Source organism: Oreochromis aureus, linkage group 19 (genome assembly GCF_013358895.1).
Source record: "Oreochromis aureus strain Israel breed Guangdong linkage group 19, ZZ_aureus, whole genome shotgun sequence".
Taxonomy (NCBI): Eukaryota; Metazoa; Chordata; class Actinopteri; order Cichliformes; family Cichlidae; genus Oreochromis; species Oreochromis aureus.
In genome coordinates, this window is record NC_052960.1 from 11147510 (window position 1) to 11169479 (window position 21970).

The 21970-nt window shown below is 42.1% G+C and overlaps 1 protein-coding gene across 3 annotated transcripts in view; it reads left to right on the forward strand.

Annotated features, from left to right (window-relative positions):
- Positions 1–21970, forward strand: part of ppp2r3a (protein phosphatase 2, regulatory subunit B'', alpha) — a 56969-nt gene that overhangs the window by 31896 nt on the left and 3103 nt on the right. For 2 of the 3 annotated variants that reach the window (XM_031737027.2, XM_039603432.1), the window contains exons 2-12: positions 317–3826; positions 17279–17563; positions 17848–17951; positions 18048–18150; positions 18234–18308; positions 20399–20642; positions 20768–20816; positions 20914–21003; positions 21115–21290; positions 21429–21547; positions 21809–21915. In XM_031737027.2, coding sequence (XP_031592887.2) covers positions 1061–3826; positions 17279–17563; positions 17848–17951; positions 18048–18150; positions 18234–18308; positions 20399–20642; positions 20768–20816; positions 20914–21003; positions 21115–21290; positions 21429–21547; positions 21809–21915 — 4118 coding nt within the window. In that variant the 5' untranslated portion in view covers positions 317–1060. Of the gene's footprint in view, positions 1–316; positions 3827–15692; positions 16298–17278; positions 17564–17847; positions 17952–18047; positions 18151–18233; positions 18309–20398; positions 20643–20767; positions 20817–20913; positions 21004–21114; positions 21291–21428; positions 21548–21808; positions 21916–21970 lie in introns of those variants that run through there. The other variant, XM_039603433.1, reaches the window with a different exon arrangement.

Here is a 21970-nt window from a genome sequence, read left to right on the forward strand (position 1 = left end):
ATGTCTGGTACCTTTCTGCACCGTTATTTTAGTATGGTGCCTCAGTTTAAGTTTTACTGATATAGCCAATTCATGACAAGAATTATTATATTACCTTATTTTAAAGCAAAGACTCTACAGCTGGATACTAACTGGAAATTGTAGCATCTTGCACACGCAAAACACCTAATATGTACACATGTATGCAAACACTCAAATACACAGTTGTCTACTTCTTCATTATCGTCTTAATAATTTACTTTTTCTTGTGTTTTCCCTTTCTCACCCTGACTCCTTTCTCCTCCCTCTTCCCCCTCTTCTCTTTGTTTACTCACAGGTGGTGTCCTCCTATCCAAAACACATGCTCATCCTAACAAATTGCTGACAGAACAAGACGGACGGGGTAAGGGAGAGCTCCCAGACGCATAAAGAGAAAGGGGCCATTGGCCATCTGTGGTCAGTCCCCTGCTATTTTGCAGCTGCGTTGGAGTCAGCGAATGGTCCTAAGCTCTGATAGGAAAAAGAGGTTTTTCTCCAACGTTGCCCAGGGGATGAGCCCAGGCTAGGGCAATGTTAAAGCCTCGCTGGCCTTGGATTAAGCCCCTTGGGCTATTTTGTGTAGGGATGGGTAATACCCCAGCTGGATCCTCTGCTGTCACTATTCTCCACAGCTATCATTAGTGGCTAATGAGCTGCTGCTAGAGAGGAAACGGGGAAGGTGCCTGCGGAGAGAGGTGAAACCTTACAGCTCTTATTAAGAGGCCCACAGAGAATTCTTTGCCTCTGCAAGGGAATTAAACTATTTAGAGCTTTGACTAGCATGACTTTGCAATTTATTATTGTAGGTATTTCTTTATATGTTTTGATAGCCTTTTTTGTTACAGCATAAAAATGTCACCTACAAGTCGAAAGACTTTTTTTTTTTTCCAGGAAGATGATTCAGTGTTTGGACTTAAATTATTTTTCTCATGAAGCAGTTTCAAAAATATATTTTTATTCAGAAGGAATTTTGGTAGATTGTTTTAGTTTTACTCTTCCCGATCATTTTGACCTTCCTATGCCCTGAAGAACATTGGTCACCATGGCAGCAGCCTATCGTGTTGTTGTGAGCAGCGTGAGCTGTTACAACAGTGTGGTAGTCGACCGACGCACTCACTCCCATGCAGTACACTACTGCTCAGGGCCATGTGGAGCACTGTCCCAGGGCTTGGACTGCACTGTTGCACACCGTGGCACCTGTTCTGAGCTCCTTGTTGCACCTGACCCTCAATACAATGACCTTAACAGCTCACCCATACACTCCCGCAACATTATTGCTCAGCAGCTTCCTAACCATGCTAAAGTTTGTCTTGCCATGGATACTACTCATAATGGGAGCCTAGAGAGGGCAGGCAGCAGTGGCAATTTATCTTTAGGAGAAGAGAGCCCAACATGGCGTGGTAAGAAGACCTCTGGTGGTGGAGCATCGACTGGGAGTATGACCTCCTCTGGCAGTCTGAAGGATATTACTGAAGAAGCCATCAACCTGGCCAGCGGTAAACTCAAGGAGTTTTCATTTGACAAGCTCCGCCTCTCATCCTCCAGCCACATCACCTTCCGGAAAGGTCGTAAAGTCCGTCCTGACTCTTTTAGCCGTCGCTCCACCGACCTGGAGATTATTTATGGCCACTTCAGCTCCAACCTTACCACAAATGCAACTACTAATGGTATGACAAATGGCACGGCTTCTTCTAATGATGAGAACCTGCCACCATTTGTGCAAGGGAAAGGAACGGTGCTTGAGGAAACGAAGCTTAAGGGCAGCACAGGCACCATGTCGTCCATCACCAAAGTTGCTGGTGGCTCAACAAACAGCCTCACGAGTATTGGGTCATTAGACCAAAGCCTGAACACAGTGGCCTCCCTGTACCGCAACACCCTAGGAGAAGAGAACTTAATTGCCCGTCTGCTGGAGAAGACTCGAGCAGAGGCAGCTGGCGGAGCAGGTGGCGAAGACATACGTGCCTGCCTTGATATTCTGCTTAAATGTTCTGAAGACCTTAAGAAATGCACTGACATAATCAAACAGTGCATCAAACGCAAAGCTGGTGGAGGCCCAGAGGATGGGGAAGCAAGCCCTGACAGTGTGTATCGGGCTGTGATGACTCGTCTCAGTTCCTATCTTAAGAGACTGCCTCTGGAGCTGGAAGGAATCGGAGGTTTGGGAGGCAGTGGACAGGGTGCACCTGGAAGCGGGCACAGTGATTTGGCTGAACTGGTTAACACTCTTCACTCCATCCAGCAGGGACCTTACTCGCCGATATTTGGCAATGAACAGCCTCCTCGCTATGAAGATGTGGTGCTCTCTCCTCCAATCCCAAAGACTGTTCCACATTCTGTTTCTGCTCCATCCTCTGTCTCATCTACTTCTTTATCTCTAAAATCAGATTCCAACCATACCAAACCAGTCCAGAGCTCAGCCCAGCTTAGAGCTACCCCACTTACTAATGGAGTCATCCAACATCCACATACTTCTTCTTATACACAACATACCCTCTCTCCCCCAACCATTATATCCTCTTCATCCAGCTCCTCTCCAACACACTCCCCCTCCCCTCTTCGTAACTCCCCGACCCCACCTTATACACACACTCCCCCAGCATCTCCCATGGAGGCTCTTTATATTGAGGAGGAGGAAGCAGATATGGGAAAGACACCAGAACAAATCTCACAGCAGACACACACTCCATCTAGAGGGATGAACAGCAGCCAGAGCAAAAGTGGGACTATGTTGGGGCAACACATGCACCTGTCCCAAACACACACGCTCTATAACTCTTCAAATAATTTGCCAGTCAGCTCTGGCTATGGCTCAAATTGGCCTTCCTCTGCATCACTAACAGTCTCTGCACCCAAAGCTGCTGCACACAGGAATGATGACATTGACAAGCTGCTCATGGACTTGGAGAATCTCTCTCAGAGTATGAGTCATCCCAGAAAGACAGAGCCTCCACTTCCAGCCAAGACCAGGAAGAGAGATGGGAGCCAGGGGATCACCTCCAGTGAGTCCTTCACTCAACCCAAAATGGCTCAGTTCCAAGTCTCAAAGCCAGACAGCCACTTAACCATGAACGGCATTAGCTCCAGAACTCCCCAGAGTTTCACTCCTCCTAAAGAAGAGAGGAGTGAAAGTGTGGCAGGAGAGGAGGAGGATGGGGCATTGTTGCTGAGAATCCTTGAGAGCATTGAGAGTTTCGCCCAAGAACTGGTGGATTCCGGGGCAGGGAGCACAGGGAGTGCTGAGAGGAACAGTGGAAAGGAGCGGGAGGTGATGAGGCTCCTGCAGGATACACTGGCCACCGCTGGCAGGGCTGATACACCTCTGCAGAGCACAAACCCGCCAGCTGCTCCCACTGCTCCAACTGTACATACAGATGCAATCTCAGATACACTGATAAAACACACCTTGGCAAATACACCTGAAGTTTCACCTGCCCCAACACCTGCAATATCTGAATCTGAAAGCAGTACTTCAGCTGAACAAGCACCTAAATCTACACCTGAAAGTGCTCCCCAACCTTTGCCTACACCTACACCTGACCCTCCAGTCGAGTCTGTGGATAAAATTCCAGAAGCGTCTACAGATGAGGATGACTCCAAATCAGTCTCTGCCCCGATATCCTCTGCACCTGCAAACTTGCATTCCTGTACGCCTTCCGACGAAACCATACCTGTGGTCGCACCTGAAGCTCCAGCTCCTGTTGCCACGCCAACAACAGCAAGTGCTACCGTTGCTGTTGGTGAACATACTGCTTTGAGAGATGCTGGCTCAACCCTTCTCATCCAGCAGACTCCAGAGGTCATTAAAGTAAGTGTTCCAAAGTCACACTCACAAATGCATAATCTAACAGACAATCAAAGACATCAAAAATTCAGAAAATAGTTTATTGGTGCTGTGTGATTTTTTTTTTTTTTTTTCATTGCATTTCAAGCTGCTGCTAGGAAATAAAGAAATGGGTGTTTCAAGGACTTGAGTAATATGAAGTACTTATTTCAAGACGGTGCCATTACATCTGCAGTCCACTGATCTGGAATTTATCATGTTGGAAAGATTGCTACATGCAGTGCAGCTCTGGGTTAATTTATGTTCATTGATTTATATAAAAAGGAGCATCTGTGCTTTTAAATGTTACTGTTGATCCATGTAGGTGCAGTATGAGGGCGCCGGACTGAGTGATAGACATAGAGGGACCACACAGGCCGATTAGCATTAGACTGAGAATAAACCGAGGATTTTATTGCTGTGGCACAACCGGACTGATGCTGCTGTAATTGGTAGTATTAATTAGCTATAATTAACATGCTGTTACAGTTACTCTATCTTGGCTTGAATAAAAAAAGTTGAGGAACAGAATAGCTCATTGTTGTGGAGTGGCTCTTTGTTGACTTTTCCTGGTTTTGAACTTGTGTTTTGTTCTGTAATTGTATGTGTGTGCAGGCGTATGCATGTGTGTAGACTTTGGAATATTTAACTGTAAATTTCAGTTGTGCTACAGAGGAAAAGAGAAGGGAATAGCTTGATTATTTATTTTTTTTGTCTGTGTGCACGCATAAGCTGGAGGGAATGATCATAAAAAGGCAGTGTTACCTCAGCCAGTCCCTAATGTGGATGTTCAGCTGCAAATTGTAGATTTAGGTAATTATGCATGCAAACACATTATCGTCAACACAGAGGAATCAAATCATTATTGTTGTCATTTTTTCCCCTCTCTATTTGACATTTTTCTCTTACTAATTTATTTTTTTGCTCTCGCTCCATCCATCCTTCTCCTCATCACGCTTCCTCTGCTGTTTATGTGTGTTTATTTACTGAGCTGTGTAACCTTATGCCCTGCTGATATGTAGGGCACCTATTTATGAGGTTACCATGGTAGCTGCCACAGTAAGAACGGAACAGCCAGCACCCGAACACATCATTACACAATCTCCTTCCTCCTCCATCTTCTGTCTCCCTATCCATCCCTTATATCTCTTTCCTCTACTGTTTTTGTTTTTTCTGCTTATCTGCCCCCACATTTCTTGCAGTTCCACTCTCTCCTTTTTTCATTTTTCTGGCTTATAGGTCTACTTTTGTTTCTCTTCTCAGTGTCCTTCTTTCACCTGCGGTCAAGGATTATGTCCGTACTGATCACTTCTTGTCTTCCAACCCTGTGATTGGCTGTTGTTTTATTTTGGGAGAGGTGAATAACTGTTGTTGCTGCGTGGAGAGCAGAGAAACCCAATGAGAGGTGCTCATTGGAGCACTGGAGGAAGCGGGGGGAGGGTTGGGTTGTTGGCACAGCAAGTGTTAATGGTATCATTACCCTACAACCCCCTCCACCCCTGGCACAGCTAGGTGTGAGGGAGACCTAAATCTGTCCACCCCTCTGTACTATGGCATCCCGCTAACAGACTCACTGTCGCCACAGTGTAAATGGACCGGCATACGTGCATGTGTGTGCATGTTTGTGTGTGTGTGTGTGTGTGTGTGTGTGTTATGCACACCTAGGCTTTCTTACATGTCCAGATGTTCATACATGTGTGCATTTACATGTGTGTTCATGCATGCATTAAATTTGTATGAGTTAAACGTGATGAATATCGGAGTCTGATCAACTGTGCGTGTGTGCATCTGTCTGGCTGTCTGTTTGTTGGCCCATGGGTAAGATGACCCGGTGCTACTGTGGGTCACAGCTGAGTTTGGAATAGCTCTTCGACACCCAATACCGATTCTGGCACTCTGGGAATTATGTTAATATTCCTCAGCGCCAACCCCGCCCTGCAATGCATTAAACTGCCAATCAAACTGTAAACAAGACAAGCCCCCTCATGCACAAGTGAGAAAATGCCCTCGCACAACTGCACTGAACCACACACTCCACGTTGAACATTTGTAGCTTTGTTTCGCTTGGCACTGCCATAGCTTCACTGGGAAGTTCGGCTAAGCCCTCTATGGTGACGCAGGCCCCAGGCAGTAGTATCTTCATCTCTGCTTTACGCATGTTTATTGTTGATTCTGCTGCTGACAGACTAATACAGGGCTTTCTGCACCTGTCAGAACACACCCATTAATCTCCATCATGACAGGAAAGCTGACTGATATAAATCAGAGGCAAAGCCGTAACACTCATAGTGGGGAGATGTGATGGTGAGAGTCAATTAACTTTAAGGACAATAGGCTTTGAATGGGCTTTCTTTCTATTCCTGTCTCTCTGTTTTTAGGTAATATAATAAAAGCTGCTTTCTGCTCCTCCCTTGTTCACAAGGGGTTGGCCACAGTGAATAGAGCTGCACGTTTGATTTGGCAGATTTTTACACTCGAGGCTCTTTGTTTCTCCTCCCATATTTTAACCAGTGGTCTTTCGCTTGTTAGGCATATAAGTAAACCACTACAGTATGGAGCCACATTTTAGGCAACATAGTAAGATGTATTTTAAAATGAGACAACATTCACTGGTGGATAAATGTAAACTAATTTTTGTTCTAGTGGCATTGCTTCAGTACAGTTAATGGTGGAATTGCTTGCAGACACTGACTGGATCTATAGCTGCCAGTCTGATAGTTTAATTAACACACTGCTGGTTTAAATAGTTTTACCAACTTTTGCAGATGTGTCACAGGACAAGATTAACATTGGTCTTTAGCTCATTTTAAATTTGATGGCAACAATATGTCTCAAAAGAGTTGGGACAGAGCATTTACCACTGTGTAGCTTCCCCATTCAGTTCAGACTTCTGGGAACTGAGACCAGCTGCAAGACTTTTCGGAGAGGAATATTGTCCCATTGTCCCACTCTGCTATAGGATTTTGGCTGCTCAACGGTCCTAGATCTTCTTTGTCCTATTTTTTGTTTCATGATGTGCAGAATTTTTCAACAAGGTCTGGACAGCACCTGGACTCTTCTACCGTGAAGCCTTATTGTTGTAATAGTGCATTATGTGGTTTAGCATTGTCTTGCTGAAATTTGCAAGGCCTTCCCTGAGAAAGACATCATCTGGATGGAATTCCAGTATTTCAGGATTGGCGCACTGCCAATTCCATAGCCATTAATACATCCTCATATCATCACAGATGCAGGCTTTTGAACTAGGCACTGATAACAAGCTGGGTGGTCCCTTTCCTGAGTATGGAGGATGCTGGGTCCAAAAAGAATGTTAAATTTCGATTAGTCTGACCACAGAACAGTTTTCCACTTTTCCTCAGTTCATTTGAAATATACTTTGGAGGAAAAGACCGGACATTTCTTTGCTAATGGAGCTTTAACCTGGATTTCCGTATGGCACAGTGAACTGTGTTCACAGACAGTGAATTCTGGAAGTGTTCCTGAGCCCATGTAGTAATTTCCATGACAGAATCATTCTTGTTTTTCAGTGCAGTATTGTGTGAGGGCCTGAACATCCCAGGCATCCAAGACTGATTTTTGCCCTCATTGCTTGTGCAAAGAGTTTTCTTTCAATACTTGGTAACTTTTGATGATATTATGTATGGTAAAAATATTCAAAGTCTTCACAGTTTTTTAATTTTTTGAGCTCTGTGTCATTAAATAGTATGTTAATTGTGACCTTTGTTGACCCACCTTAACTGGCATCAAATAGTTGCTTGGGATTTACAGTGAGAATAATTCTCAAGCATCTAAATCTTTGTCTCAGCCAACGAAAGGAGATACTATCATTTAGTTGTACAGGCTAATTCCCTGATGTCATCATAGCCTCTGATTTATTTTAATTCATATTTAAGTAAATACTGCTGGAATTTAAAGAAGTAGATTTTTCTTAATGAAAAGCAACAAATCATCTGCAAAAAGAGCTGTATTCTGATGTGGCCCTCCTTCATCCTCTGTTGTTTGGATCTGCGCGTAACGAAGTGTAGCTTCCGCGTAGCTTCCGCGAGGGGCTCTATACTAATCACAAACTGAATGGGTCATAATGAGTCGTGCTGTTTCATGCCCCTTTCCACCCTGAATGAATCAGTTTCACAATTTATGAATGCAGATTTTGTAGATTTGTGAACTTCTGCTTAACTTCTAGGGAACTCTGGCTCTCTAAGATGCTCGTTTCATACCCAGTCATGTTACTAATCTGTTGCCAATTAAGCTAATAGTCGCACAATGTTCCTCCAGCTGTTTCTTTTTAGTATCACTTACATTTCCAGACAATAGTTGCCTCCATCCCAACTTTTTGAGTTGTCTTACTCCTGTCCAAATGAGCTAACATTTTTAATGGAAGAGCAAAATGTCTCAATGTGTCTTTAAACATTTGATTCTATTGTGGATAAAATGTAGCTTTATGACATTTGTGAATCATTGCATTCTGTTTTAATTTACATTTTACATAAAATGTAAAATGTGTTTTTGGAATCGGGGGTTGTATATAAACTCATTCACTGACAGCACAGTTAACATACTTAGAATAGGCTTGTGATTAGACTGGTGTTATGAGTACTCAGCTCAGTGTATGTAGATGGGAAGTAAAAATGCAATATCGCCTGCTATTCACAGCCTTTGTGAAAGTATTCATCAGAGTACCGCTCAAGGGTGATTCACCATATGTCAGCTTATTATAAAGAGATGGCTGAGTGTTCCTATCTGACTTTTTAGCCAGAAGAGGAAAGCGCACTGTTGACCTTTTAAAACAGAAATTGGCAACTACTTTTGGTTCAGACAATTTTGAAAGAGTATGGAAGGAACGATAAGGAGAAGCATGGAGATATAAAGTAAATTATTTTTGGTTTCCTGAGCAGTTGGCTTAGGGAAGGAGAAATGCAAAGTGCATCTAAAGTTGGGGAGGGGGGATCTGCAGCTCCCAGTTGTTGACTCTGGGTCAGCAGAGGGTGACATCATTCCTCAGCTCCTTCCACAGGAAATAAGGTCACAGCGGGAACCTTGGCCAAGGTGCACAAGCACACAGTTGAATGCTTTCATTTATGCACACATACAGTGCTATTGAAAGACAGGATAATAGGTTGCTATGTGTCGGAAGAGTTTTCCAATACAGTTCATACCACCAAGGTTAGCATAGACAATGGAATATTCAACAGTCAGCCCTTTTTTTTTTTTTTTTTTTACAGTTTAACAGATCATGTTCATACTATCAGCTTGGTGGAGCTCATTTGGCTGGATGATCTTTTTTTTTTTAGTGTGCACATATGCACAGGCATACACACACTTGCACAGAGAGCACTTTTAAGCATCTGACATCATAATTCACCACTCCCTAGTGCAAGGTTGGCTGTGATCCAAGTGCTTTTGTCAGTGTGATGTCCTCAGCTGCAGTGTGCATGTTCATTTGCACACATACGCACCAATCCACATGCCTGACTTTTATATGGAACTGTACTTATTCATCTGAAAGGTTTTAATCTCAGCAAGAGTCACCGGTGTGCAAGTTTTTGGGCCTCCTGCCGGGTCACCATGAAAACCAGCACAACATGTTTATAAGCATTAGGTAGGCGGTGGGATTCCCCTACCCCAGAATATCAGTTCTGCAGTGCGATTGGCTGATGGGGACTCCCTCTTAGAATCATGGCACCAGGGGGAGATTTAGGTTTATGTGACTGTGTTGATGTGGGTGTGACAGACTGTGTGTGTGTGAGTGTGTGTTTCTTTCCACGTGAAAGAGTTTGCCAATGTTCCAGAACACCATGACTCGGTAGAAGCTTGGGTGTCACCTACCCCCACCCATCTACTTCCAGTCTACCTATTTAGCCCCCACTCTTCCCCTCCCTAATTTCCCTTTGAACTCACCCTTCACCCACTTCCACCCAAAATGTCCTGTGGGATTTCTCCAGAAAACTCCCTCAGCGCTAAAATACTCTCACCGCATGGCCAAAACTAACATGTTTGGATGTCTTCACTGAAAATGTATGTGTGCTCGTTAAGTTAAGAGGCACAGAAGGAATTCAGAAAGAGTGGAATGCAACCCAGAGACGTGTAGGATAAATGAGTTCATGGACTCCTTTTTCTTCATCCTGACCTCTAACTCCATCAGGTCATTTCACACATTTTGAAGCAGAGCCAACAAGGTCAATGGCAGCAGAAACAAGCATCTTCTGTCAGGTGCATGGTCACAGTCTAATTAAAGTGACAAACTGCTCACAAGTGATAACTGTTAGACAGCTGCTACCCCCTAGTGACTGCAAGGCCCAACCATACCATAAAGTACTTTATAAGCTTGCAGTCTGATTTCACCCTGTTTGAAATTAATAAGGCCTATAGCATCATCTACAGGAGGATCCGTGAACTAACCGATATATTAAACTAGAAAATTAATTTCCCAGTGAAACTTTTCACTTAACTGTTTTTGTTGCAATATTGATTTTTTTTTTTTTTTTTTTTTTTTTTTTTTTAGAGAAAACGGCTCCATGTTTAAACATAATCTCCACTGATTGTGACATTTTCACAATTATACAGTTGGATGGACAGTGATGCAGTATACTTGGTCTAAGAGAAATGTTACCTTTTGTCTGATATTATGTTGATACAGACTGATATATTTTTTCTTATGTTGCATGTTAGACGAAAGCAGTGTTTCTTTGTTGGTTTTTAAATGAGCTGCAATTTAGGATTATGTCTGTTGTGTGCATGCTTTAGTGCTATCTGAGTGTCATGTACAGAGTGTTGTTTTTAATATTCCAAAATATTATATATTTAAATAATTATGCCTTGCAACATTCCTGTCTACCTTTTATGTTTTCTGTTCTGTTCTGGAAAAAAATAGAAGAAGCAGGACTGATGTTCTCTGGTATTGGTGGTTTGAGGTCTCTTGCTGCACTCTAGTGACAGCTCCCTCACTGTAGCTCCATGCTGAGGACCAAAACTATTGCTGATGTAGGATTAGCTCACTTGCTCTAAATCCTAAGATAGCCATGGGAAATGTAACGCAAAACCTGCCCTGTTAGTCATATGTATAAAAATAAATGCCAGTGAAGGACTGGAGTTTGTTGTTATTAAACATTAGTTGTTGACAGGCTCTTTTCCCAGATAAGGGAAATGGTTCACTGGGTAATTTTTCAGATGTAGCTTGTCTGGCAAGTTTCCCAGGAATAAGCAAAAAATTGACACTAAACTTCTATAAATATTTTCGTAACATTAGGAGGCCCCTTCTGTGACCACTGGGGCAGTTTATATTGAGTTAAAATTGCATGCTAATGTTTTACATTTCCATGCCATGTAAGCGTTTAGGAATAAAGTGCATATGAGCATCACAGATCTAACACGTGGAAAATGATCTCTTTGTAGCTTCTTTAATATCTGTTTATGAAGATTTGTAAACACCCAAAATAGAAAATATAGGGCTCTATTTAGTTTATAGGTAATCTCAGACATATCCAAATCTTATAAATACAAGACCCTGTTATGTACGGATTTATTATTTTTTTCGCTGACAAAAAAATAACTGGACTTTTAGCTGTGTAATAATATAGGTCGGTGTCTGATTCCAGTCAGACAATTAGAGCAGCTGTGTTTTTAACTGCTCCCATGTTGTCTTCCTGTGATTCGGATGTGAGTTAGACCGTAGCCAGCACTGATTAACTTTGTCTATCACAGAAGCAGGACTTTAACTCGGTTCATCCTTCCAAGTTTAGAGAGGAGGTTCCCAAGGTAACTGTGTGTGTGGGCGCGTATGTATCAGTGTGTTTGTATGCATGCGTGTGTGTTCTTCTTGAGAGGAAGAGAGAATAGGAATAAAGAACAGAGCAGCGATGTGAACTCTGTTTTCCACTGTTGGCACGGGAACCCTGGGAGCATTCCTCCCTCCGCTCGATCCAGGGAAAGGGTTATCACCATGGAGATGGCATTTGGCAAGCCTGGTCTAAAGTGAGTGTGTGTGTATAATCAGATGGATGGAGAGGCGATAGTAGCCTGTTCCATGTGTATCGGGTTCAAATTGAAACTTTATTTGTCCTACTTGGTTTCATTGCAAGAATTAGAAATAACATTACATAAAATTATGAGACTGGCATGCATAACTGTGCACACTTGCCAATGATAAAATAATTGCTGTAATTCTCCTATGTACTTAAAAGTGTGCATGGATATTTCAGTAATTTAAGCCTTTTTTTAAATACTGTATAAAGAACTATAAGGGCATTATCACATTATTATTATGATAGTAGTAAATTGTGTCAGAACATTTCCATATTAGAATATCTAAGAAGTGCAGTTAAACAGTAAATGGTTGGCTATAGCTTTACAAGCAAATTTAATTTTGACTTGACAAACATGTCTTTCTCAGTGTTTGTTGTCATCTGTGCATCTATCTGTGTGTGTGTGTGTGTGTGTGTGTGTGTGTGTGTGTGTGTGTGTGTGTGTGTGTGTGTGTGTGTGTGTGTGTGTGTGTGTGTGTGTGTGTGTGTGTGTGTGTGTGTGTGTGTGTGTGTGTGTGTGTGTGTCTGTGTGTGTTAAGTCTGCCTGGTGCCTGAAGCAGAAATAAACGTGAAATCGGTGGCTATATTTACACAGATAATTTTACACAGCGGACAGGCAGTTTCATAGAGCAGGTGTGTGTGTGCATGTGTGTGTGTGTTTAGGAAGTTGTTATGTTCACACTATTCAGCTGCTCTGAAAGACTTGGAGAAGCAGTTTGTGTTAAGTGAATCCATCAAGGCGCACGTGCACACCCGCACACAGCCACATGTGTAATATGCCCCGACAAATTAGAGACATGTATCAATGCACTAGTAAAGACTGCAGGAGCACACGTGTGCGTGTCAAGTGTGTTAACAGTCGGATGAAGGCGGCAGTTGTTGTTCGACAGCTGACCTGCTGTGCTTCCCATCGTGCATTTATTTGATCAGTGCTGTGAAGGCTGCTGACTCACCTGTTTCTGTGTGGCTGGATTAGATCTGAAGGGTGGGCAGAGAAAAGCTTTTGCAGACATAACACACACACACCTGTTACGCTGCCTTTTGTTCCTGTTAAACTTCCATCAGCCGTCAGAGTTTCTCTTCACTGTTATGCTTCTTGTCTTTTGTCTGTGTAAGAAAAAGTCGGTTCAAACTATATATATTTAGGGAGGAAGCAGGATGCACAATAACAATAAATCATTTTTTAAAACTTAGGGGGGCTACCAGTAGATTGCTGATGTGCAACATAGTTGACAAGATGACCAAATAGTCTATCCCAATAGATCTTCCTGTTGTCAGAGCAGTCTGTCTGATCTAACTGGTCCCGCTGTTTGAGTCAGGACCAGGTGGCTACATTCTCTATTACTGTATTCATCTGATATTGAGTCAGTGTCAGAAGGATACATCTGATAATGAGTCGGTATCAGATGTTTTGGTCCACCATGAGGGAAACATTTGTTTGGTTAGCTCCTTAAGTTCACCAGCTATTTGTTTAGAATATTGTGGTGTGATGAATACAATTTAATTTTTTTTTTTAATTAAAAACAACTAAATTAAAAGATGTTAACATGCTTGGTAGACCACAGAGAAACTACACAAGCACATTTTCTTGTCTATGCTCAGTTATCAGATCCATTTCATATAGAATTTCATATTTAAGCTGATTATAAGTACAGCTTGACTATGAAATTCTTTACTATTCAATTTTTTATTTTAAGTTGAGTAATTAACTAATCAAAATTCTGCCTTGATGTTGCATTTCTGTTGGCCTCATGTGTCCCTTCTTGTAGGAACAGTTTTGTCCCAGTGGGTGTTTTCATGTCACCTGAGCTCACTACCTTCATACATACTGTCGTGGACCGTCTCAGGAGTTTTACAGTTTGTATAGCTTAGTAAATTGGCTGTTTTTATTCATATTTTCTGTTATTTTTATCTTTAATAGCAGGCTAATCATCACAGAACAGTCAAGATTCAAGGAGGAAAATTTAAGATTTAAGAACAAGGGTTTTAGGACCAAGCGGAGCAATTTTGACAGGGCAGGGTTACACTGACTGTCAGTCACAGGAAAAGAGCACACAGCTGCCTGGTGGCATTCCTCTCTGGCTCCCTTTACACTCTCACACAAGTACTGTATCTCTTTATACAGAGATTTATGATATCACAAGTTCGTTGCTACAGATGAAGAGGTTGTGCAGAGGAAGTGGAGAGAATGAACTCCCTTTCATTGACCAGGATGAAAGAAAGTAGAGAAAAAAAGAAAAGGGTCAAAAAGCAGGGTGGGATTTCACATGAGATAATAGGCTGGTGAGAATCTAGTGCACATTTGTCGAGTGATACTGATATTTGTTGTATAATGTTTCCTTCTGAAGCATGGAGGTAATAGGTAGCTAGCAAGTAGATAATGTGTGCATGTGACAGTACCTGTATCTGTGTGTGGGATCGGTATGCAACCTTGGCTTCGGTACGGAGCCCAGTTGTTCCAAAGAATTCGACAGGGCACACAGGGATCTGAGAGGAGTTACCCTAAAATACAAGCTGACTCATTTATTTTTCTGGAAAGCCACTCACACACATGCATGCACACTGAACCTCTCTGTATGCAGTTTAAGAAAGCTCTCTTATTCACTTGCTATTCACACGCCATGCTGGCACATACTCAGTAATGACAGCCAAGTATGGCTCAAACTGGCAGCAACAATAGTGTCACAAATGGAAAAAATACAGTAGTAGAAAAACAGGGGAAAAAATTGTTCAAGCTATAAAACGAACCATTGGACCAAGATGAAAGTAACACAGTGTATTAAATAAAGTTGTTAGTGGCAGTCATGATGTATCAAGTACAGTATGTGCAGACATCTAGGGTGCTGTCCTAGACTTCTAGGTATTTGAGCTGGACAGATTTAAAATGGGTCACCCCGTACATCCTGAGGGATCCCCTCTCTGTTCGGCTTCAGATTGGTGTTGCTTGGCATCGAAAGGGTTTCAGCTCAGCCTTGGTAAATTTAAGGGAAGCCTTTCAGGGAGCATTCGAGGACACGCTGCTGCCAGTTTATGCTCTATTTATTCTCAGTCTTAATTAGCTATTACCATGCGTGGAAATTTATCAGTACTGTCCATCTATCTATTCATTCACCCTTCAGGAGCAGTAATGCGGTTTGATATTTCACATTTGGATATTGCTACTAACCTTTGGTGTCCATACATTAAAGAGCATAGAAAATCTAATACTTCCAAAAATTAAACTGCTACTTCTGCATTGTTGATTTTGCAGAGAACTAGATGATGCAGAGGTGATTACTTTAATAAAATTTGATAACTGAAAACTTGGTTCCTTTTTTTGCTTCCTGACTGGCTCTAAAGCAGGGTGACAGTTGTGGGTTTTCATTATGTTCAAAAGGGAATGCTGCTTTGAGTCTTTGAGCTTGCCCAGTGGAAATTCTGTCAACAGATATAACGACAGGTGTCTCGCCCGCTGATTCAACACTGCCTCCCAAATTACCGCTATGAAAATATTTCAGCTTGCTTGTCCAACCCACTCACCCTGAAGCACCAACTTAAGCTTCCTGTCTGCAGTAAAATTATTTCAATCACAGTCACTTTGAGTTGTAACTTCCCACTGGCTAACTTTAGTCGGCAGGAGGAGGCAGGAACAGAGGAGGGCTCATATCCTGCAAAACACTACGCCAAGATATGCAACATGGTTGCACTTCCCCGCCTCCCACCACCCTAATGCTCAGGACAGCCGGTTTGTTATATGTGTGTGTATTGCCAGGCATGGCTCATGTTTCTCAGTGCAGTTTGTCAGAGCCCAGCTTGGAACAGCAGGCACCAGTGAGGCTACATCAAATACATACATTCAGAGCTGACAGGGGGACACCTCAATGTTTCTTCCCCAGAAAGAAGCTGCGATTTGGGATTGCATTTGGCCATAAAACAGCCCGGTACCATGTTTTTGCCTCCCGTCCTGCACTGTAGCACAGGACGTCTAAGGATCGCCTTTTTACATAGAAACACTGCTGGATTACTGCTGCACAGGACAAAGTGTTGGGAGCATGAGTATAAATGTGAAGTTTGAAGGAGACCGATTTTCAGTGCGAATAATTCCTAAAGGACACTTTGCATGAAATGCCACACGTGCTGGATATTCTTTGATTTCCTGAAGTGGTTTCCCAGTTTTGGCTCCTGGATATCTGAGCTGTTAGGTAAATCTAGTCCATCCCTTTTCTTATCACTTGCTGGGCAAGCTGGTGAATCTGTAGTCGCCCTGTCGTTAGCCACATCAGTGTCCGTGTCTGGTGGGGTGTTGTGAGCCTCAGCCTCCACCATGATGATCAAGGAGGCATCGTTACGGAGGGACCCTGACCTCAGGGGGGAGCTGGCCTTTCTGGCCAAGGGGTGTGACTTTGTCCTCCCCTCACGGTTCAAGAAAAGAATCAAGTCTTTCCAGCAACAACAGGTCAGTCAGTTCAACAAGCAAGACAGGCAGGGTGCAAGTGTGCATGTAATAATAATAAATAATAATTATAAACACATAAAGATGTGCAGATGCAAATGCATATCTGTGTACACACACATACATTAGATGCATCTGGTTGCTCTAACACACACAGAGTGACATGCCAGGGAAGACAAACTATTCTGAGGCAGATACCAGCAGGGTATTAATAGGCCAGGAGGTGCAGGAATAGAGTGACAGAATGAATGGTGAGAAGGAGAGGACTGCTACAGCTGTCCTGCTCAATACACAGAGTATGAAGGCCCAAGAGAAGAGACCAGGAAGTTCCTATGGGAACACAATGACTTTTGATTTAAGATGCAGTGTTGATTAAGCTCCAGTTTTGGTCTTCATATTTTAATAATTAGCTATTGAAAATTGGTTGTGTATCACATTTAGGATGTGGTTATTTGGTAACACATTTTTTTTCTGAGATTTTCCTGAGGACTGAATGTGTGGATGTGTCTTCTGACACCTGGAACTTTTCTTGCCAAAGGTTAAAATAAAAGTGCACTTGTGACCGCTTTGTACTCATCTATGACTAACAGAATGGCAGGAAAAAATAGTCTCTTGTGTGTTGTTTATGAGTCACTGTGAGTTTCCAGTTCAACCTTTTACGTAGGTTCTCTATCCTACTGCGGTGAAATTGTATCTTATCTACAGCTCTGGGGAAAATTATCTATGACAGTGATTAAATTCTTCATTCTTATTTGTGCTTTTCATTAAAATGCGTACAAAGTTAGGGAAGCAAGGTACGTTTTACATCTAGACTAAGGCAGGTAGTTTGAATCAGTAAGCCACCGAGACTGCAGTGTTTCAGTCATTGGAACATTGTCTCAAAAAAGCTGAAATATGATGTTTAAAGTTAGGACCACAAACAGCTAATTAACACCCATCCATGCTTGTCCTTTCCCACACATGATCTCCCTTCTCTCTTTTCAGGTCCAGTCGAAACCAGAAAAGAAACCCGGAACACCTCCGCCCGCTCCAGTTGCAACCACAGCCACACCAGCCCCCACGCCACGCTCACCCAGCCCTCCTCCAGCTCCGGTGATAGTCACCCCTCCTCCTCCTGCCATTAACATTCCCAGGTTCTACTACCCTCGTGGGCTTCCTGCCCTGGGCCCGGCTGCCAACCACGATGCAGCCATTGCTGCCATTGAGACAGTCTTCACCGAGTTTGAGGAGGAGAAGGCTGATATTTATGAAATGGGCAAGGTCGCCAAGGTAAAATCACAACTATCCCCTAACCTGTTTTTCAGAATAGAACAAACTTTATTAAGACAAAGGCAAGCATCTACATTTAATTCCAGTATGGCGGTTGCAATACCAACATTCATATTGAGACCTGAGATTTCTTTACATTTCCCAGAAGGCTTTTGTTTTTCCTGAGAAATCACTGCACGTAGTGGCCTTGTTAAAGCAGTGCTCTTTCTAAGCAATGCAACTCTAGGAAACAAACATGTTGTTCAGAGTAAGGTCATACAGGCGGTTGTTGTGTTTCCATTCAGGCATGCGGGTGTCCACTTTACTGGAAAGCACCCATGTTCTACGCAGCAGGTGGTGAGAGGACGGGCTTTGTGTCTGTTCACTCGTTCATTGCAACTTGGAGGAAGTAAGACACGCGCATGTTCATCAAAGTCTTACAAATAGAATAAAACAGATGCAACCGGGCTTTGATATCATACGTCTCTCCTCTCCTTTCTTGCAGGTTGTTGCACAGTTGCCATGACGATGCCTCAAAGTTTGTTTACTTGCTGGCTAAACCTGGCTGTAACTACTTGGAACAGGAAGACTTTATTCCTCTACTGCAGGTAAATATCATACCAATATAAATGAAATAAGCAACTCTGTACTCTGTTAACTCTATATACTGTTTTTTTCCCTGTTTGATTAGGACATTGTAGATACACATCCTGGGCTCACGTTTCTGAAGGATGCACCTGAATTCCATTCACGCTACATAACAACGGTAAATGACAAAAACCAATGAGATCAGCTGTGTTTTTTAAAAATATATTTATTTGTAAGATTGTGTTTTAGCGTATCTCACAAGCTCTGTTAACTGAAAAGGAATAGCAGTTCTAGACTAAGCGCCACAGTAATGAGGAAGCTCTTTATGGCCACATGTATCAATGGCCTTGTTTATACAATAAATGTCCAAAGCTCGTGACCACAGGCGAGTAATGGAAACTAGATTAACTGGCTTCAAGATGAGAAAACTTCAAAAGTAGAAGCACATTACCAGTGAATAACAGAAACATTGAAAACGTGACTGTAACAGTGAATAGCAATTAACTCTCTCAAGATCTTTTCTGTTTAATGACACTTTAATATTCTATCCTAGGGGTGCCATTGTAGTTCACCTGATTGAGTTATAATGACCCTTATACTGAAGGCTAAAGTCCTTCCTGCAGCAGCCTGAATTCAAGTCTGTGCCAGACTCTGCTGTGAATACTATTCTCCCCACCTTACTATCTAGCCTCCTCTTTCATGTCAAATAAAAGCTAAAACATGCCCCAAATAAAATAATATTTTTCCATAACAACCATTTGGTCTAAAAATGATCCAATTATCCCCAAAAAATCACTTGATGAGGTTATAAAATACAACAAAAACCCAACAAATCATATATTCTTCCTTCACCTGCTCCTTTTCCTCATTTTGCCACAGTGGACATTTGCCTCCAACTCACACTAGCCCTAGCATCCTCCTCTATTATGTCAACCCTCTGCATGACCTTCATCACAACATTCATAAATCTTTTCTGTGGTTTTTGTCTCCATCTTCAACAACCTTTGACTAATATATCCGCTAACCCTCCTCTGTACATGTCCAACCATGTCAGCCTTGTCTGTCTCACTTTGTCTCCAAACCACTCAATCTGATTTGTCTTTATAATCCTAGCATAATCCTATGCATTCTGGTGACTTTTAGCCAAAACCTTAGGTATTTGAGCCTTGCTATTTAAACTCATCTGTCTTCACTATCTCTGCTCCTTGCAGGTTCACTGTTCCACCTGCCTCCCTCTTCTGTCTTGCTTCTATTGGCTTTCATTTCTCTTATCTCTAGAACATACCTCCACCTCTCTACACTCTCTTCCACCTGCTTCCTACTCTCACTATAGAGCAGTATTCATAAACTCCTCTTATGTTGTCAGCAAAACCGCTTCTGTGTGCCTCAGCTGTGTAACATTAACAGTAGAGCATGTGAGTCTTTGAATGTAGACGGGGACAGCTGTGAAAGCTGAGGGTTTGCTTTTTAAAAGTACTGAGATTTTACTGCACCGATGCGTCAGCCTACGGTGACTTCACGGAAACACTGATGCATTCCCTACCATCCCTTTCCATAGAGACACCCTCTGCATTCCCATTTTATGACACTTCCTATTCAGTTTAGACCAACTGACGTGCTACCGTATGAGACGCTTGTAACCCCTGGAGGTCCATGTACCAGAAAATGGATGATAATCCAGTGTTGTGGGTCTCCCTCTTGGCTAGATGAGGAATATTTTTAATATATCTGGATGACGGGGCTTGTACAGACCTCGTGATAGTGTCATCATGGTTTTTTTTAGTTTCACAGTATCAGTTTTAGACCTTGCCTTGATTTTAACTTTTTAGAATCGCCAATACAAAAACCACCGGATGTAAAATACAGAAATTTTAATTGGACAAATTAAGTTTCTATGATTAATTGAAGACAGCAAAGGAGATTGTAATTACTGAATAGGTTTATTAATAATTCTGTTAAAAGCCTAATCAAGAATTAATAAATCTCTACTCCACTGTTATGGATATATTAATCATTTTTTGGTTAAAAGTTAATGTAATGTTAAAATTTTCAGAAATTATGAAAGATGCCCCTCATAATTTAATAAACTCACCTCCTTTAAAAATATAGTGAGGTCTTGATATTTGGAAGATACTGAATTATAGGATTAATTTTGAAAGGTTTTTACATTAACCGTGAAACTTTACTTTGGTTTTATTAGCGCATTTTATGAAAACTATTATATAATAGAATTGTCTTTGTCGCTGTTCTACTATAATGTTATCACAGGTGATCCAGCGGATATACTACATAGTGAACCGGTCATGGAAAGGTCGTATCACAATGATGGAGCTACGCCGGAGCAATTTCCTTCAAACTCTGGCCCTGCTGGAAGAAGAGGACGACATCAACCAGATCACTGACTACTTCTCCTACGAACACTTTTACGTCATCTACTGCAAGTTTTGGGAGCTGGACACTGATCATGATCTGTACATTGACCCCAAAGATCTGGGGAGATACAACAACCACGGTAAGAAAACAAATCTCAGTTAAGGATTTACTTCGTTTGATTTTAATGTACTTTCAGTGATTTACAAACAGTTACATTTCATTTCTGTGTATTTACTTCCTCTTCTCAATCTCCCATTTTAACAGCATCCTCAAACAGAATCATTGAGAGATTATTTTCAGGGGCTGTTACTCGGTGAGTAAAAACCCACACGCGAACAAGCATACGTAGCCAATTGCTTTACTATAATAACGGTAGGGAATCTAAATGGTTCTGTCTCTTTTCTTTCCAGGGGTAACGCTGTGCAGAGAGAAGGCAGGATGAGCTACGCTGAGTTTGTCTGGTTTCTGATATCTGAGGAAGACAAAAAAAATCCCACCAGGTATTTCAAAAGTTGTTCCGATATGTGTGTGATTGATTAGATTAGTACACTGCAGGTATGCGACTAATAATCTGAGTCTGTGCGTAACACATTTGTTACCTGTCTTTCCAGTATAGAGTACTGGTTCCGCTGCATGGACGTGGATGGTGATGGTGTCCTTTCCATGTTTGAGTTGGAGTATTTTTATGAAGAACAGTGTGAGAGGATGGAAAGAATGGGCATCGAGCCTCTACCCTTTCAGGATTTGCTCTGCCAGATGCTCGACCTGGTCAAACCTGAGAACCCAGGTTAGTGCTCAAACTTTCTTGCCCTTGCTCTTTTGTTTTCTTATTTCACAATTATGTTTTAATCAGTAGACGGCCAAACACTGCCATTGTGCTTTTGAGACATTACACCTGCATGTGTGTTTGTTTTATTTCCTTTAGGTAAGATAACTCTGAGTGACTTGAAACGCTGCCGGATGGCTCACATATTCTTTGACACTTTCTTCAACCTGGAGAAGTACCTGGACCATGAGCAGAGAGACCCATTTGCTGTGCAAAAGGTGCAAATCTTCAACTTTTATTTATAATATTCAACTATAACTGTGGATCTTCTTGATCTTGTGATGGCCCACTCAAAAGGCATGCATGTTAGGTTATTAGTGATTCGAAATTGTGACTCTCCACAGTGTATACTCCAGCTGGATTTTTTTTCTAGTGCCATATAGCTTCTTCGCTTATTATTATTATTTTTTTTTTTTAGTTTTGTGTATTTTATCTAAAGCTATAAAACACCAATATGTATTGTGTTTGTGGTGCTCCAGGACATTGATAGTGAAGGTCCAGAGCCATCTGACTGGGATAAATATGCCTCAGAGGAGTATGAGATACTAGTGGCAGAGGAGACTGCAAATGAACAGCTGCATGAGGGGTAAGGCGTAGACACGTTCACACTCATTCGCGTTATTAACTGAAAGTTTATCATT